Source organism: Nicotiana tabacum, chromosome 12 (assembly GCF_000715075.1).
Source record: "Nicotiana tabacum cultivar K326 chromosome 12, ASM71507v2, whole genome shotgun sequence".
Classification (NCBI taxonomy): domain Eukaryota; kingdom Viridiplantae; phylum Streptophyta; class Magnoliopsida; order Solanales; family Solanaceae; genus Nicotiana; species Nicotiana tabacum.
In genome coordinates this window covers 128,006,036-128,024,764 of record NC_134091.1, presented here as the reverse complement: position 1 = coordinate 128,024,764, position 18,729 = coordinate 128,006,036, and the positions used below count along the sequence as shown (strand labels likewise).

Below are 18,729 nucleotides of genomic sequence, written 5' to 3'. Positions count from 1 at the left end.
TGGTGCAATAAATATATTTGTAGCGTTTAAAATAAAGGCTTAATTGCAACGGTAGAAATTCTAATTCCACTGAACCCCGAATGAGTTTTTTTTCTTTTTTTTTCTTATTATCTGTAAGCCAAAAACCTAGGCACTCATTGCAAAGAATCAATGACTTAGCGAAGAACACAACAAACATAAGAACACTCGGGCCACACACACCCGGGACACTTAGCTTTTGATCTATCAGATGTTTTTGTCGCTACAACCTAGGTGTCAAAACACCGGGTTGCCCTTTAGTGTGTTCGTTCTGATTTTGGGTCAAATGTTCAGGGCTTTGCTCCAATCTGAACACAAGAGAAAGAATCTTACCGTTGAAATTTTTTGCATAATCAGTTCATGAATCTGTCTTTTCAATTTCCTTCAGTGCCTCTTGATGAGCTGCCAAATCATACCAACAATGAAAATGCATTGATTCAACCAAACTAATGCGATAAAAACGAACATAGGAAATTCAATAATTTCATAGCAACTAAATACTACTGTATTATTATAGGTTCGTAGTACAAACTTAAGTTACATAAAGAAAATAAAGTACTATCAGTAAGAAATCTACAGAATCAGAACCTCTGTCAATAAACCTGCCTTCTCCTTAGATGCCTAAACAACTCATCGGGGTCTCTATAAGATATATCCAAATCCTACCGAGGGAAAAGATCACCTGATCGTTCTGAAAGTAATTAATGTTACAGTGGAGCATGCACGTTAGCGGTAAGACCCTCTTCTTCCACGACCACGCCAACTCCTACCTCCTCTTCCACTGCTTCTTCCAGCATCATATATACCTGCAAATGCCTTGTTAACTAGCTGGTGCTGCATACCACCGGCTCCACGGCCCTTTTTTGTTGCATTATTGCTCGACACATTTGTAGTAGCAGCTGGTCGCTTCTGACTGTGACCAAAATATTATATAATTAGACATTACTATCTTCATCAATGAGAAATACTACCGATGACTAAAGTCAACAATCCACATACCCTGCAACAGCAGCAGTTGAAGGACCCGATGGCTTCGCGACTTCTTTCCATGATAAATTTACTTTTTGATCTCCAATAAAAGTTGGTGTTTTTGTATGCAATGGCTGTGATATATATGATGTCACACATCTAGCATGCTGATTGTAGAACAAAAAGTGCAAAATCAACAGGCGTTACCTGGGTCATTGCTAATATATTGTTACAAGCCCGAAGCGTAAAGGTAGCATTCTGCTTCTGCGTCTTCTGCAGATCATAGAAAACAGCCAAGTTCACACCAACAGAAGAAAAAAATTGGTTACAAGGGAGGATAGGGCGAGAGAGAGAGAAGGTTAAACCCACAATTGCATCCTTTTCATCTTCTGTTTTAGCAGCAGCCATTGCTTTGTTTTGATCTGACATTCCTTGGGTTAATTTCTTGATCATAGCCCTAGCCAAATCCTCAACCGTGCTCAACCTGTTTCATCAACATGAAGGACGTCAGCCTGAAAAGATTAAAAGCAAAGACCAGCAACAACTACAATATGACAGAACTCCAGCTTCTCCTTTAACTCCTCTCCTTGGGCTAGTAGGAGCATGCTCCATACTACCCACAGCCTCTTCCTAAGTTCTTGTTAACCCAATAAAGACACAGAAAAATCCAACCCCCAACCCATGTTCGGCCTTTATTCTTACCAATTACTCAGAGGGGGAAGAAAGGAAAGAGAGAAGCCCTCAGTTCTCTTAATTCTGGAAGTGGTGTAAACCCTCTTATTGCATGACTACTTGTGGTGCTCATAGGATATTCAGCTGTCGTCAGGTTAGTAAAGTAGACTTAAGATGCATGAAAATTACCTTACACACACAATTCACCATATTCAATATTTAAGGGAAAAAGAAAGGGGTGTCTGATATTTCTTGTGTTAAACAAAACGTAATGAGATGCTCTCTTGGGAATGACGCTACTCGGCTAGATGAATATACAGTTGTATGAACTAAAAATAGATGGTTTTCCACAAACCAGAATATTGATATTGAAGCCGGCATCCCATTTTTAGTTCAAAATGAATTTTCTTGATCAAAAACATAATCTAATCATTAATTGGCATCATGTCTTCGGAAATAGCAAGCATTGGTTATACAGTTTGATTGTAACATGAACGAACAGAAGAACAAGAAGAAGCACCTCTCAGTAAAGTCCTTATATTGCTCCGAGAAATCCTCCCCCAGTCTATCCGATGGTTGTCCAGTGACAATCTTGTAGCCACAGAGACTGTTTGTGGCGTTTGGAGCCTATAAAATTCCAAATCAAGAAGTATTAAGCAGGTTGGCTCCATGCATCAGGTATATTATCCATGGGTGAAAAGGAACTTTCTTACCTTGTGAGCTAAATGGTGAAAGGTATACAACAAACACTCAATACACGTGTAGTTAATTTCTTCAATCTTTCTTCGAACCATGTATTTCTGAGAGAACACCAGAACGTCATTTTCAGCAAGAGTTTCAAAGCATTTCAATAGGGGATCCTAGTGACTGGAAACACACAGCAAAACTAGTAAGAGCATACCTAAACTATGTTGTATGCACAGGAGTCAATTAGAAGAGAGAAGATCAATAATATGCTAAAACCAAATGCTGATAGGAAATGCAATGAACTAGACTGAATAACAGCAGTACAGCTAAAACCAAATGCTGATAGGAAATGCAATGAACTAGACTGAATAACAGCAGTACAGCTTATGATACTAAGCAACCACAAAAAAACAAACTACACTAATTTTTGTACTTCATGAATTATGCAATAAACATGGCAAGAGCAAGAATGTATTTGTGTGTTCTCCCTGTACTTTCACGTACTAAACCAGAAATAGAAGCATTGATGTTTAAGAGAAAAAGGATAAGCAGCAAGTGATGGGAACACATATAGAATCTCCATATCTACCCAACTCTAAAGTTCCAAATGCAATATTCATGAAACCTTCAAAGTTAAACCTTTAAGAGCTGAACTAATGATGGAAGCAGCTGTCGAGAATCCTGAGTTGTTGCATAAAGTGAGCATTCAGAAAGGTTCTTTAGCAAGTCCAATCTCCGTTCTTCTGGAAGCTGAAAAAAAAATTACTGCCCTTGAAAACTTGGAAACCCTAATCATAAAATATGGACCAGCGAAGAGTGGTAAAAAACAGAAAAAAAGAAGGAAAAAAAAAAGAGAGAAACTCAAACTCGGAGAAGTGTAGTTAAAGTGTTGTTAAAGGCTCGCTAATAGCGTGCCTTAGCCCTGAAGCCGGGTTGTGCGCTCCTCCTCGCTCAGAGTGTAGGCAACTAGGCATCAAGGTGCTAAGGCATGTGCATTTTCACCAATGGGATGTCTTTAAGGGCACAACAGCATACATATAGCTTAGTTATAGTTTTTCCACCCTCTTCTCTAAAGTGTGTTCACCTTCAGTCATGATTTCTGTATTTAAGGGTACAACATATAGTAGTCTTAGAGTACGCGTGTTGCGCGTGTATTTCATATCAATAAATACAAGTTACAGAGATATTATGCACGAAAGTGTTTGAATTATCAACAAAAATTTAAAAATTCAAACTACTGGGAAAAAATCAGGAACATGAATCACATTTATCTAACTCAATAAAAAAAGATCTCTTCTCTACAAATGCCTTATTATTTGGACTTTCGTTAGGGATAGATTTAGGTTCTCATGCCATCTTTTCTAGGTTGATTCAATTATTATCATGATAAGAGATGATACTTGCTAATATATGTTGTTACTTCCTTTAACTCAATAGTAATTGGTAATATCAGTTAGCTACATATTCCTAGTTTGATATTTTTTTTGCATTACATCCAATATCTATCCGCTAGATGGATTTATCGACATTATAAGAAATTACTATGACAACACTTTAAAAAATATTTTATTAACATTTTCTTAAAAAAGAATAGCTTAAATAGCTAACATTTTCAACATTACCAACCTTAAATATTAAAATTTTAGCAATCTGAAAATAATCGTGAGCTCCTAAGTATGATTTATGTACAATTTGCTTTAAGTTTTCGTATCTTAGTATTTTAAAGTGGAAAACTTATAATATCACCCGGATTATTGTTGTTCCGAGTGAAATAACAATTCCTAAAATTATGAATTCTTGTGAAAATTAACTTACTCAACTTATATAATTTATCTTATTGTGATTACATTCCCACATATTAGGATTTCCTATATAGTTTAAATAAAAAAGATTTAATAGTCAAAATTTTAGTTGATAACGTCTTAAATATTAGAAAGTACTAACTAAACTACGATATTGTCCGATATGAATTTATTTTTAAATATTAAAAAGTGATCAATTTTGCGTTGAAGTTTCGTGATTTTATAATAGTCTAGAGTGATTGAAAAAGCCAAAATTAATAGAAAAGTGAAACATAATTTTCTTATATATTTAGTAGTTTTTAATTTTAGTCTCACATAACTTACCACATAATTAGAATAAATAAATGTAAGTTGTTATAAATACTAAATGAAGTAAAATTATTCTTAAAAAAATTACTCATTGATGTTACAAAATTATTTTGTTCATCATAATACAATTAGAGTGTCATTAGGATGTCACTTAATTGCCAAAATACTTCAAAGACCGTCTATAACTTTTGTACTAACATTCCAAATAATTGACTTTTTAAAAATTTAGTTAAGGTAAAATTTTAATCAAATTTAAAGTCCTAAATTTTAGGTATTTAGTTTAAATAAGGAAAGATTTAATAACCAATTTCAACGAATTTTCGAGTCTTAAATATTAGGAAATACTTAAATGGCTATTTTATCTAGTGTAAACTCTATTTTTAAAGGGTAAAAAAGGTGAACAACATTTCACTAAGGGCTTAGTGCTTTTAATATAGTATAGATATATATAAAGCCTTCTCTATTCTTTTGTCCAAAAAATTATTGTTGTGTTTATAGTTACTTTTTCTTGCATTACATTTCTATTTTCTATTTTTTCTTCATTGGCGCTTTTCTTGGCTAAAGCCCACACTTTACTTGCACTTTGCATTTAAAGCTCTAAAAGACCTAAGCACTTCTCGCTTTTGACTACTCTGAATCTCTGATTCTGTAATTGGGATTGTTATATTTAACATGTTACGAGCACCATTTCTTTGAGATATAATTGTGTGCTGACTCTATCGGATCAAGTCATAACCAGGGTTATTAAAAGCTATCACTTTGTCTGTTAAAGCAATGAAGCGATGCGAAGTTAAGGGTCACTGTTTCAGGGATGATGTATTGCGCTTCAGAAAAAATGCAAGCTTCAAATGATGCACAAAGTTATTCTAATGAGAAACAGTCGATTCTTCAAATCTCAACTTTGAGTTGGATTAACAACAGCATTATTGTAGTTGAGATTAGTTAATTTAATTGAAATTGACTACTATAGTACTAAATTCATTCATGTATTGTAATTCTATTTTCCGTAAACAGTGCGCTTCACTTAAAAGAAGTGTGCACTTCACCTCTCGCTTTTCGCTTTGAATTTCATGGACCTCGTTGCTTCTTTGCGATTTTGAAAGCACGGGTCATAAACTAAGCCTTCTGCTAGTATAGTATGGAATTCAAAATTTTCTCCAATAAATAATATCATAGATGGCGCTTCTAGCAGAAGCTAGTATGCACCAAAATCAAAGAATTAAATAGTTTGGAGTGCCAAAACTTAATTTAATCAAGATTCAAGTGTATTATCTTATTGAGATAAAAAAATCCAACAATAGTTGGACACTTGCTAAGAAATTGCATCAAATCATAAGATTCTGCCAAACCACAATAACAAATTATGCATGCAATGGCTACTTTCAATATATACTGATTCCGGCCTAGTTACTCTAGTCCAAAAAAAAATTAATTCTTTTGTAGTCCTAATTCCGTTGTGTTTTTCTTTTCTTTTCTCCGACAATTGTGATTCTGGAACTTCCCAGCAGTAGTGGTACTTCATTAATTTCCTAGAATACTATACTTCATCACTGTAACCGGGTCAAGCTATTGCATTCGTCTAAGCTTAAAAGTAGCTTCATAGGGACACTTATGGATATTTCTATGCTTTTTGGGAAAGAAACAGATGTTTCCAACCTGTAGATACCAGCAACAAATCTCCTCAGTCAATTAGTCCAATCAATATAGGTTTTTTGTAAAAGTTGCTGTTTCAAATTGTATGATGCAGTTGGCCTAATCGAAAAATTGTATAATGAAGTTCTAAACATAAATAAGATGCCTCAGGAATCGACGACTGTACATGATTCCTGGAATTCCTTTTAGCCTAGTTCCCTTCTCTTCAAAAATCATAACTGCTCATAAATCCAAAAATAGACCACCTGGTACTCGTCTCTTCTATTTCGACACTTCAAAACAAGCCCTCCTTAGCAGCAAACAAAATAATTTGCTACTTTAATCTATAAGGTGTCCAAACTCCAACCTAGTAACTGTTGATAAGCGACCCTTCACCGTATACAGAAGAGTAATGGTTCTTACGCATTCTAACCATAATAACAAGAAACAAATGTTTCTACAGCATCAATGCATAAAATCAGGAAAAAACATAAAATAAAGCTTGCAGCAAAAACATTTGCATTAGTACTATAAAGTAATTGCACGTTACCTAACTGTAAGTGTGTAAAATGTACTCACTGCATGAAGAAACTAATATAGGAATCATAAGGGTTACCTTGTCAAAAACAGGCACGATTTGCTTGTTCAGATAGTTGAGAAACTTAATGGCCGATGCACCCCTCTAAAGACAAATGAATGTGAAGTCAATGACTACTGCAAGAGTACTATACATTGGACAACTTAAGGGAAAATAGTACACACCTTGAAGAAGGGAAGTGCCATTGAAAGGCATAATATGTACCTCTCGATATGATCAGCATCTGACACCTACCAGAAAGGTAAACAAGCACTTTAGATGCATATTCCAAAGGCAGCAGGTATCAATTTTTCTGAGTTTTGTTAAAAGGGAAGGTTGCAGCGAATGCAAAGGAAACTGTGGACATGAACTCCATCAGATACCTATGGCAGTAAGAGATCAAAAGCTAACCTTAGGCCTTCATAAAACCACTGAAATACTATCTGTAAATACTATGTAAAGTAGTACCAAGACTATACCCCTGTACTGGAGATCTTCAAAGAAATGGTACGTTACTGACCTTTCTGATCAAATAGTTTCCCAGAAAGCATTTTGGATTAGAATTAACAAAGACTCTTTGTTTAACCATACAAATCTCTTTTCCTTCTACCTTCTAAAAGGCCTGGAAACATATTCAGTTCAAAATTCAAGTAGATTCTCTCAGATCCTAGAAGCATTGACCTTTAATGACTGGGTGTACCCTCAAGATTCTGAAGAGGAAATGCACAAAAGCAAGCAGAACTCAGAATTGAGCACGAATTGAGTAAAATCCTGAGCCTTAACGGGGAACAGTAGTGCAGCTATAAAAAATTTATCAGTAAAAATGCAGTTATAAGATTGCATTAGTCAAAGCAGTGATCACCCAAGCATAGCCATGGTAATGAGAGTTGCTTAACACCAATAACATAACAACCATACAAAACTAGGGTTGCCTCCCAACAAAGGAAAGGAACTAAATCACTTACATTAAATTGAGCATCAAGATCAGCCTGACCTTCAATAATCTCAACAAGCTCCTGAATACGCTCTGCAGGAGCATCACGGCCAAATAAGCTCAAGCTTTTCAAAAAGTCCATGAACATTTTAAACTCAGCAGCCGTTACATCTTGCAAATTCTACAAAACATCATTTTTTTGGATTGGTTAACAAAAGCAAGGACAGTTAAAACCCACAGATACCGATAATAGAATCATCTGATATGGATTAGTATCTTTAGCCCTAAAATTTAAAAAGAAAATTGATATAAAAGAAACTGGGAATTTGAAAGAGAACTTCTTTGAGAAAATTCAACATGATACCAATCCATACCTGCTTTACCAAAGTAGTTACATGCTTCTGCACCTCCTCTGGCATTAGGAGCTCCATCTTAAGAGGGAACACCTGCAAAATAATGGGATTCATTATAGCAATGATCAGCCACAAACTTATGGAGTTCATCAATAGACACTTCTGAAAAGATATATGCAGTTAGTCCAAGTCAAATGAACTGGAAATCCATGATCATGTGGACAACAAAGACATTTTGCAGTCACCGTGTTAAATTCATCCCTTCTTAGTCAATTGACTGCCAGCATAAATCAAATGGGAAGAGTTCATTTTCCTTTTCCTTGAGAAAATACTTCAAGAGTAGAGAAACACCTTATCTCTAAGAAATAACAGAGTTTTTTCACGAATGGTTTCCCAAGTGCTAAGATCCTCAGCACTCCGATCCTCGATGCTTCCAATATGCTTAAACAGAGCAGTTAAAGAGGCTGCAATAGACAAGTGCAACCAAATCGTAAGCAGGATAACCAATGTGAATTGCATGACTTCAAACACCTGACCTAGAGAATAAATGCAAACATAATATCTATAAAGCATTCATCAATATAATGTGAGTACCAGAAAACCAATAATATAACCATTTTCCATAGCATGGTAGCTAGTATCAAGGCAGCACACTAACTATCATCCCTTGTGCAAGGAAAGATGTGAAAATAGCCGATGTCAAAAAGAAACCAGGAAAAAGGGTACTGTGCCCAAATTGCAGGTGTATTAAATTACCAAACAGTGTTCAGAATCACCCAGATGGAATTGCACTCACCTCATTCTTTGGTATGGTATATGACAGACTAAAATAGTGAAATCCTTTGCATGCAAAACAGTTCAAGAATATATTAATCTTAATATTAAGAACTCAACTAAGCTACTGAGAATGCATAACATCTTCCCACCCCCCCACACCACACACAAAGAAAGTCACTCAGGAGAAAAGGCAGCCACCCCATCAAGTCTTCCCTCATAGCACGAGCCACCTAGATTGCCAGTGCTAACACCGAAATAACAAAAAGGCCTTTATGATGCAAACCTCACTTCATCTCACGGTAATGTCATCCACCAGCACTACTACACTACCTGAGCAACTCAATAATTCCCTAAAATGGAAAAGACAACAATGACCGCGCCTGTTATATTAATCAAATCCTTGAACCCTCACAGATGCCAATGCCCCACAGTTTTTTCCCAAATCACAAAGAACTCCCTCGTGGTTTTCGTTTGGTGATTATTCACTACACAGGCACGTCTATTTATTATTCTGTTTATTTTTTATGTAGTCAGTAAACATAATTTGTTTCACCATCTTGAGTTAGAAGGAGCATGTTAAAGGTTAAGTGAACTAAACAAAATATACTTAATAAATATAATATCCAAGAGGAAATTCATTTACTCGTGAAAAAAGAAAAAATTTATTAGCCAAGAGAATAATTAAGAATTCTGTGTAGAATATCTTAATAATTATGCCATAATTACTTATCAAAATAATTATGCTATGACTAAGAATTCCAAGAGTTAGATTTTTCTTATTCATACGGCACAAAATTCCTATTTAAGAGTCCATTTCTACATTGTTAATCAACCCAAATATAACAACAGTTCTCCTCTTCTTCTTTTTCACAAAAATGATATCATAAAAATCTCCATGACATGATTTTATGTGAATCCACTAGAGCGGTCATATGGGCCGTGCCGGGCTAGCCCAGCCCACGTGGGCTTTAGCAATTGGCGGGCTGGATTGGGATAGCCCACCATTTTGATGGGCCTTATAATGGTCAGCACATCCCAGCCATATGTGGGCCACGGGCCCCCACGGGCCGGCCCATCATTTTTAAAAATATAATTTTATATTTTTTCTTTAAGTTCTGACCTAAAAAAGATAATTATTTAAAAGTTAAAAAATATCTTATTGGAAAAAATTCGCAAAACTTAATAACTTTTTATATTGTTCCAATATATCACAATAAACACTAAAAAAAGTAAAAGACGAGACTATATTTCATTCACTAAAAGTCAAAAGTCAAAACAAACTATTCAAGAGAACATCCATAACGCTTATGAGATATCCAACACATCATCTTTATCAAACACATTTGAATCCACTTGTGACAAGGTTGTCTTAACATCTCACTTTCATCTACATTTACAATTCATATGCAATATTAATTAGTTAATTATTAAGAATAATTAAATTTTAAAAACTAATAATATTCAAATTCACATAAAAAAGTATTTCAAGTTTGAGTTTGGAAAAAGCTGTGCAGCCAATTTCGAGTAGTAATAAGTGTTTGGACATTTTCATAATAAATGCAACTTATGTACTTTGTAAGAACACGCCACCAATGCTAAATGTTGATTCCGATGCTACAATGGTAATAGGAATACAAAGTACATCACGCGCCATCATTGTATTTTCTAGAATGGTCCTTCCAATACATGACAACATCCATCTCTTGAAACTTCTCAAGATCAAGTTTTGGTTCCTCTAAGTAAAGATCCAATTCTGACTTTCCATCTCTAGAGGCAGTATACTTATTATTTTTTACATATTTTAAATAAATATTTTATTAGGCCCACATGCCGGGCCGGGCCAGCCTCTTTGACGCCTCACGTGTCACGGACTTAATCGGGTCGGGCTTAAATGCCTCGTTTTTAAATGGGCTCCAAAAATTCTAGCTCAATCCTGCTAAATCACGCATTGGGTCGGGCTGGACCGACGGGTCAAACCCATATTGACGGCTCTAGAATCCACAAACACAAAATAGTACAACCATTTCAGAACATCGAAAGTAGCTTTTATATTTTGTGTGTATGACTTATGAAATATGTTTTATAAAGGCCCGAATATAGTAAAATGGTCAAAGAGAAATTCATACTGTTGACGCCAACTATGTAATCTTGTTTAGGATTGATGCGTAGAGGTGATTGATTGATTGATTTCATAAGTCAAGATAGTAATAAATACGATTATAAATATTTTAGGTTTCATATTAGTGAAACAAGCAGCAGTTAGTGACATTCCTGAGATTATTAGACTTGTCTACGCATTCAGCACTTCCTATTTTTTTCAAAGACCAGTTTCAGTCACACAGTTCAGGCATCTTCTATCCTCTAGGGATATCTTGTGTCAATTTGAAGAAAACCCTATGACCAAGGAGTTTCCCATTCAGACAACCATGCTGGGCCTGATCAATGTTTAAAAAAGCGCTCGCTTCATCGCTTTAAGCGAGAAGCGAGGCGAAGCGTGAAAGGCAGCTCTTCAGCTTGCTGAAGCGACTCAGATCAGTAAAAGCGATCGCTTCTCTGTAAAAAGCGAGAAGCGGGGAAAGCGGAGCGAAGAGAAGAAGCGTCCGCTTCTCTATATTAAAATACTCAACCCTATTTTATTAAAAACAAGTTTTTTGGATTAAACACTGATCTTCAACAACAGCGACTAGTATTCTTCAACTTCCAACAGCAGCGACTTCTTCGTCTACTTCTGATTTCTGAAAGAATCTCAAATCATCAACTAGGGTTGTTCTTCTTCTTCTTCAACTTCAAGTTCAAGACTTCAAGACTTCAACAGGTATGTTCTGAACTTCTGATTTCCATTCTTCTTCTTCTTCTTCTTATTCTTATTCTTTTTCTTTCTAAACGTCCAAAAAGCAGCGAAATTCTGGCGAAATTTTTCCAGAATTTTACTGCCCAATTTTTTCAGTTATTAACAGAGAATTCCTATGATTTTTTATATCCTTTATAGTTTATTCTTAGTTCTTATTGCCTTTCTTATGTGTTATGTAGTTGTTCTTTTAATGGCGCCAAAAGAAGATAGGAAAGATCCGGCTTGGGCTTACTCTGAAAGAGTTTGCGAGACCAACAAGATGGCAATTAGATGTCTTTTTTGTGACAAAATTTCAAATGGAGGAATCTATCGTCAAAAAGCGCATCTAATCGGCAATGATCCAAATGTCGCATCTTGTCCTAAAGTTCCGTCGCATGTGAAGGAAGATTTGAAAGCATTCCTTCATAAAAAGAGAGAGTTAAAGACTCAACTGATTCATGAACAAGAACTGTATAATCTTGATGACGATGATGAAACAGAAGAAGGTGACAATGCTTCGTCGCTTCCACCAAAATCACAAAAGCGGGGAAGGATGCAATCAATGTCTTCTAGTTGTGGATCTACTGGCAAGACCAAAGGTCCTATGGATTGTTACTTCTCGCAAAAATCTGGAGATAAGGAAAGAAAAAGTGGTAATCCTCAAATTGATGCCAAAACGATTTTGAGGGATCGTGCAATTACAATGTTTGCGCGGTGGATGTATGATGCAGGTCTTCCTTTTAATTGTGTTAATTATACTGACACTTTTTCTGCTTTTATTGAGGCCGTAGGCCAATATTGTCCAGGAATGAAGCCTCCAACATATCATGAAGTTAGAGGGTCATATCTAAAAAAAGAGGTGGCAGAGGTGAACAAAATCGTGGAGGAGCACAAAGTAGAATGGAACAAGTTTGGTTGTTCCATTATGATGGATAAGTGGACGGCGAGAAATGGAAAAATGATCATCAATATCTTGGTGAATTCTCCTAAGGGAAGCCTGTTTCTTGAGTCCGTTGATGCAAGCGACTCTTCGACTGATTCAACCAAAATGTACTCCTTGTTCAAGAGTACAATAGACTCTATTGGAGCAGAAAATGTTGTTCAAGTTGTCACGGACAACGCCAGTGAAAATGTTAAAGCTGGCGATTTGATGTCTGCTGGGTACCCGCATATTTATTGGACTCCGTGTGCAGCACATTCCATTAATTTGATCTTCGGTGACATTTTCAAGGAAAGACCCTTTAGTTCAATCTTTAATCAGGCAATTAGAGTGCATTCCTATATTGTTCAAAGGCCTTTGTTATTGAATATGATGAAGAGAATCACTAAACAAAGAAGCTTGGTGAAACCCGCAAAGACAAGATTTGCTACTGCTTTCTTGACTTTGCATAGGATGTATGAGCAAAAAAGCAATTTGAAGAAGTTGTTTGTTTCAGATGAGTACACTAACAGTGCCTATGGAAGGGAAGCTCGAGGGAGAGAATCTGCAGATATTATACTTTCTCCTTCATTCTGGAACAATGTGGTTCATGCATTGAAGATTGGTGGTCCTTTAGTTAAAGTGCTTCGTTTGGTGGATGGGGAGCAAAGGCCACCAATGGGCTACCTGTACGAAGCAATGGATAGGGCAAAGGAGGCTATTCAAGTCTCGTTTAATGATCAAAGAAAATACAAAAAAGTCTTTGAGATCATAGATAAAAGGTGGGATAGTAAGCTTCATAGCCCTTTGCATGCAGCTGGACTTGTTTTGAACCCGGAACTGTTTTATGACAATGAAGAAAGGATTCTAGGAGATGAACCTTTGTGGAATGGATACTATGAATGTATTGAGAAGTTGATACCTGAAGAATCCGTGCAAGATAAAATAACAGAGCAATTTAGTATTTATAGGAACGCTGAGCAACTTTTTGGAAAAAACATGGCGATTAGACAAAGAAAGACGAAGTCACCAGGTGAGCGAGTGCTTATATGTTGTTTTATAGTTAATAAGTTATTTCTTTATCAATATTATGTTTTGAAAATTTGTTCTACTTCTACAGTTGAATGGTGGAAGCAATATGGCCATTCCACTCCGGATTTACAAAAGTTTTCCATTAAGGTTCTAAGTCTAAAATGTAGCTCATCCGGGTGTGAAAGGAATTGGAGCGTGTTTGAACAAGTAAGAACTAAGAAGAAAGATTTAGTATATTGAGATAATTAAATTATATCTCAATTGTCCTAAACTGACTAATTACTTATTATTTGCAGATTCATACCAAAAAAAGGAACAAACTAACCTTGAAGCGTCTCAATGATCTAGTATTCATTAAGTACAATAGAACATTGAGGCGTCGTTACAACGCTCGCAATGTAATTGATCCAATTAGTTTGGACAACGTCGATGATGCTAATGAATGGCTAACTGGAGTCCCGGAAGATCATGCAGATGAAGAAGTATTTGAGGAAACTTCTGATTTCACTTGGGGTGATGTTGCGGAGGCGCGTGGAATTGGGGAGAGGATTTATGGTTTGAGGGGGGTACCTCAACTTCAAGTTCACAGAGGAAGGGAAAAGAGGCAGCTACTATGTCCCTAGTTGATGAAGAAGAAGAGGTTGAAGAAGATGACGAGCAATATAATAATGATAGTGGAATACAAGAATTTGACAATCTTGTAGAAGAATAGGATGCTCATTTTGTGCTTTAATTGATGCTACTATTTAGTTTTTACATTGAAGTATTGAACATTTGCTTACAATTATATGTGTTGTCTATGCAATTTTATTTTATTTTAAATTTCGCTTCACTTCAAAAAAGCGAGCGCTTCGCTTCTCGCTTCTCGCTTTAAGCGAAATGGGGTTTGTCGTTTTTTCTCGCTTCACGCTCTTCACAACACTGGGCCTGATCTGATAAGATTAGATGTTATTGTAGCTTCTCTTATTTTTCCCAGTGTAAGTAAGATTAGAAGTAATTGTAGGTTTAGTAGACATTGCAATGACTACTAATGTTAATTCGTTAACGACATCAACATTGAGAATTCCAGTTAATACAAAAGTAAGGATAGTTGTGATGAATAATCACACTAGAAACCTTCATAATGTTACTAATAAGTAATAACAGATGTAAGTGGAAGATAAATTATTGACCATGAAACTCTTGGACTTCTATAGTTTCGGGGAGAGCTGATTTAATGCTAAACTTCAGGAGCAGAAACTCACTCTTCACATCCTGACGTAACAAGGTCATAAGAGCCTTGTGTACAGCATCACGCTCTACATTTTCACCTGACATAATTGGTATAAACTGTATCAATATGAACAAATGATACGAACCAACCAAGTCCACAAGGCATTGAGCACAAAATTTACCTGCCACGAGGAGCGGGCCAAGAATGTCAACAATTTTAGACAAATGCTCAGGTGTATCTTTGCAGAAAAGCGGAAGTCCACGGATCGCTTGTACACGGACCTGGTAGTCAATAAAGAAAATGCAAAATTTATTAGACAATATAAGGTAAAAGTCAAACCTAGTTCTAAAATATTCCAACTTCTTCACTAATAAGCCACCAATAACAACTAGTTTTTGACAATTTCTATTATATAACAATGAGGACACAACCACATTAATGCCATCACACCATCACAGTTATTTTTCTGGGTGAGCCACAGAACAAAGCTGGCTAAATACATACGCTAGGTATGTCTCTTTATATGTCTGATGGCTACTCAGATGATTTGGAGTTGATTTATAACAGAGTAAATAGTATCTTCTAGTTAGAAAATCAAAGAGTTCCATGTAATAACTTATACTAACTTCTAGTTATAAATGCTTTGGAAATTACCTTGGGTTACTGAGATGGGTGTTCATATTATAGATAGGGGCGAGTATCTCTGGAAACCATACATATTGGGTATGTATCATCTTTTATCCACTTACACAATGTGTAGCGGAGTAAACCATGTTGGTCACATGGTGGTAAATGTCAGTGTCTTAATGGTACTCCCAATATAATAAAATGGATTTACAATTATGGTTATGTCCTAAGGAGCCTAAACTGGTTTTGAAGTGTTTTATGAAACTTGGAAAGATGATGAATGTTGAATTATGATTTCAAATTATGTTTTACTATCACTTATTATAGTTATTGTTCTTGGGCAAGCCACCTAACAAAGTTGGCTAAATATGTACGCCACGTATGTCCCTTAGCACATCTGATGACTACTCGCATGATTTGGTGTTGATTTTGGAACAAAGTAAATAATATCTTCTAGTTAAGAAATTAAAGAGTTCCATCTAATAACTTCTGCTTGAGATATGGATAATCGTTTTTAAATTAGTCCAACACCCACAAAGGGTTTTATACATTTAAAGGGTCTGGGCACCTCAAGGCTATGTCATAGGAGTTTAAATTCTATATAACTTAAACAATAAGGTCACTTTAAAATGTAATCGCATGTAACTCCATTTAATAGTATTGATTAGTAACCTAAAGTAAATAGTAAGCAACATTCTATAACAGGTTAATGGTAAGTATGGGTTGAATACTAACCCCAAGCTCTTCGTCTTCGCATAAATACCATTGCTGCTCAATAGCTTGCTCCGCTAACTGAGGAAAAAACTTGAAGAACTTCGGAATAAGCTGCGCAGCTAACTGCTTGGCCTTTCCACTGCCATTTGCTGCCGCAATAATGCCCTCATATTCCTGCCTATGCTGTTTTCAATCGAAGCAAACAATTCACAAAAACTAAATAATCAAATAAAGTGTAATGGAAGCTTCCAGAAACCCTAACAGAAAAAAAACAAATGTAAAAAATAAACACTGAAGTTGAGAAACTACTGGCTTGAGACAGACATGAGCAAGCAATTCACAAAACTAAATAATCAAAATATGTGTAATGGAAGCTTCCAGAAACCCTAGCAGAAACAACAAAAAGCGAAAATTAAACTGAAGATAAGATATTACTGACTTGAGACTTGTCTTTGGCCTCGTTGAGCCGTTCGCCGAACTCGTACAGTTTCTCGATGTCGTTGGAATCATCAGTAGCTTCCGCCATTGGAGGTTAAACACAATATGAGATAATATTATAAGAGAAATGTTGCGGAGCGAATGAGAGAGAGAGCGCTAGGGTTTAGGAAAAGGGAACGGAGGTTAAGAGATGAAGAGAGGGAAGAGGGGGATTTTTGAAGAGGTGGGAGATGGGTAATACTGTGAGTTATGAGAAAGTATCTTTCACTTCATTGTTAGTTAAATTTTATTGAATCCTATGGACTCCAAAAGTATTGCTTTATGGTAGGATCTATTTGGTATAGTTGGTTGTCATCTTATTTTTTTAATTTCGTCTTACCCTTCTTTAATATTAAATAGTCTTATTTTATATTTACCCTACTTCTTTATATAATAATTCTACTTCATATATTACAAGTTTAATTTTTATATTGTTAACATTATGAAACGATGACAAACACTACAATTTATCCAAACATTATATATCAAAATAATACAATATAATACAATCAGACACCTTTTCACCTTCTTAATTTGAAGTAAGCTCGGAACTGACATAAACAAAGACCTTAATTAATCAATAAGGTGATCATTAATATTAGACCTCTAATCAATAAGTTTCCCTTCACGCTGACCTTTATAATCCAGACGTTGTCTCGTGTCTAAATAGTTTCTTAGTTTTTCCTATAAAATACACATAAATTAGCGCAGGAAATGTTAGAGAAAATGACGAAGAATAGACATGAAACTATATTACTTTAAGTAGATGAGAATATAAAATACAACTTGAACTGAAGATCTTTTACTTCGGATGTATTGGACCTGTAATCAATAAGTTTCCTTCACGCTGAAAATGACAAAAAATATGCATGAAACTATACTACTTTAAGTAAATGAGAATATGAAACACAACTTGAATTGAAAATCTTTTACTTCGGATGTATTGTCCTAGTTATAAATCATTTTAGCAATTTGATTTTCTAGTATTAAAATCAGACAGTAACACTATTGTGACCACTATTAAAGCTTCTTCTCTAAAAGTGAATCAAGTGTGGCCTTGGCACAACTTAAGAAGTTTCATTGCATTGTGTATAAATCAAAGGCTTATACATGAACATAAGCTTGGGACACAAGACACTTTCAATTATTTTAATAAATAGTCACTACCCCTAGTATATGCCACTTTCCTAATCAAAATATAGGAGAACACTAAACTATATAGAGAACCAGGTTCTCTATAAGTTCTTACAGAACACACGCACACTGCAATAAGTAAGTGACACAATGAAATTTTACGTGGAAAATTTCCAGCTCACGGGATTAAAAACCACGTCCTACCCTTGTAGGATTTCAACTTCACTACTGAGCAAACTTCAGATTACAAACTATTGTAACCTAAGAATTAACATCTTAATCTCTTACTAACTTGTAACAACTCTATTACAAGCCCATTTGTAATAACTCTATTACAAAGCTTACAACTCGACTAACTCTAGCCAAGACACAAACACAGGGTTTATGATTTTACAAAGATTTTCTACACAAATTCTTCTAACTAAGCTAAGTAGGAATTACAAATAAAGTGCTTTAATAAAGGTGCAACACAACTCAGGACATGTAATGACTCAATAAAATAAACTGGTCCTTCGTTATGTTGTTCTTCATTCTTGATGCCCTTGAGAATTACTTGCAAGATTGACACATACTTGAGAAAATGCTTGATCGATTCTTGAATATGTGCGAGTATTTTGTTTTACCTTTGCATGATGTTAATAATTTATTTGTGACATCACTTGAATGATGCAAGCAAGTTAGGTAAAAGGCATTCCCCATAAAATTGACCGTTGCACTGTTTTTGCTCTGTTGCGTGTGCATGAAACAACTTTACATATGTGGAGAGTTGACTTGTACAGTCACCAAGGGAACTGGTGGCCATCTATTTCCTTTGTTATTCCTTTGACTCCGAAGAGTTGAACCACGTCCCTGACTTGAGACTTGTTGTTTTTAAGTACTTGAGGATATGTAACAGGCTCCTTATATGGTTCTTATCATTAAGTTTGTTAGATCATCAAAACATAACAAGGATACATATAACCTATCAATTTCTCCTTTTTTTTGATGATGACAAACTTATAATTGAAGTCCCTCATAAGAACCAGAATGGTAGATCAGTTTCTTGTATTCCCC

The 18,729-nt window shown here is 35.5% G+C and overlaps 1 protein-coding gene across 1 annotated transcript; it reads right to left on the bottom strand.

Annotated features, from left to right (window-relative positions):
- Nucleotides 1-487: 487 nt before the first annotated feature.
- LOC107795173 (apoptosis inhibitor 5-like protein API5) lies at nucleotides 488-16,810 on the bottom strand. The gene is made up of 16 exons (XM_016617758.2): nucleotides 16,505-16,810; nucleotides 16,087-16,248; nucleotides 14,906-15,005; nucleotides 14,756-14,821; nucleotides 8,305-8,417; nucleotides 7,975-8,046; nucleotides 7,632-7,781; nucleotides 6,852-6,917; nucleotides 6,706-6,771; nucleotides 2,986-3,096; nucleotides 2,373-2,459; nucleotides 2,180-2,286; nucleotides 1,357-1,471; nucleotides 1,195-1,260; nucleotides 1,018-1,121; nucleotides 488-931 (listed from the first exon to the last, which is right to left on the bottom strand). Exons 1-16 carry the CDS (start codon nucleotides 16,589-16,591, stop codon nucleotides 745-747), a joined length of 1,659 nt encoding a protein of 552 aa, XP_016473244.1. The 5' UTR covers nucleotides 16,592-16,810; the 3' UTR covers nucleotides 488-744.
- Nucleotides 16,811-18,729: the final 1,919 nt, after the last annotated feature.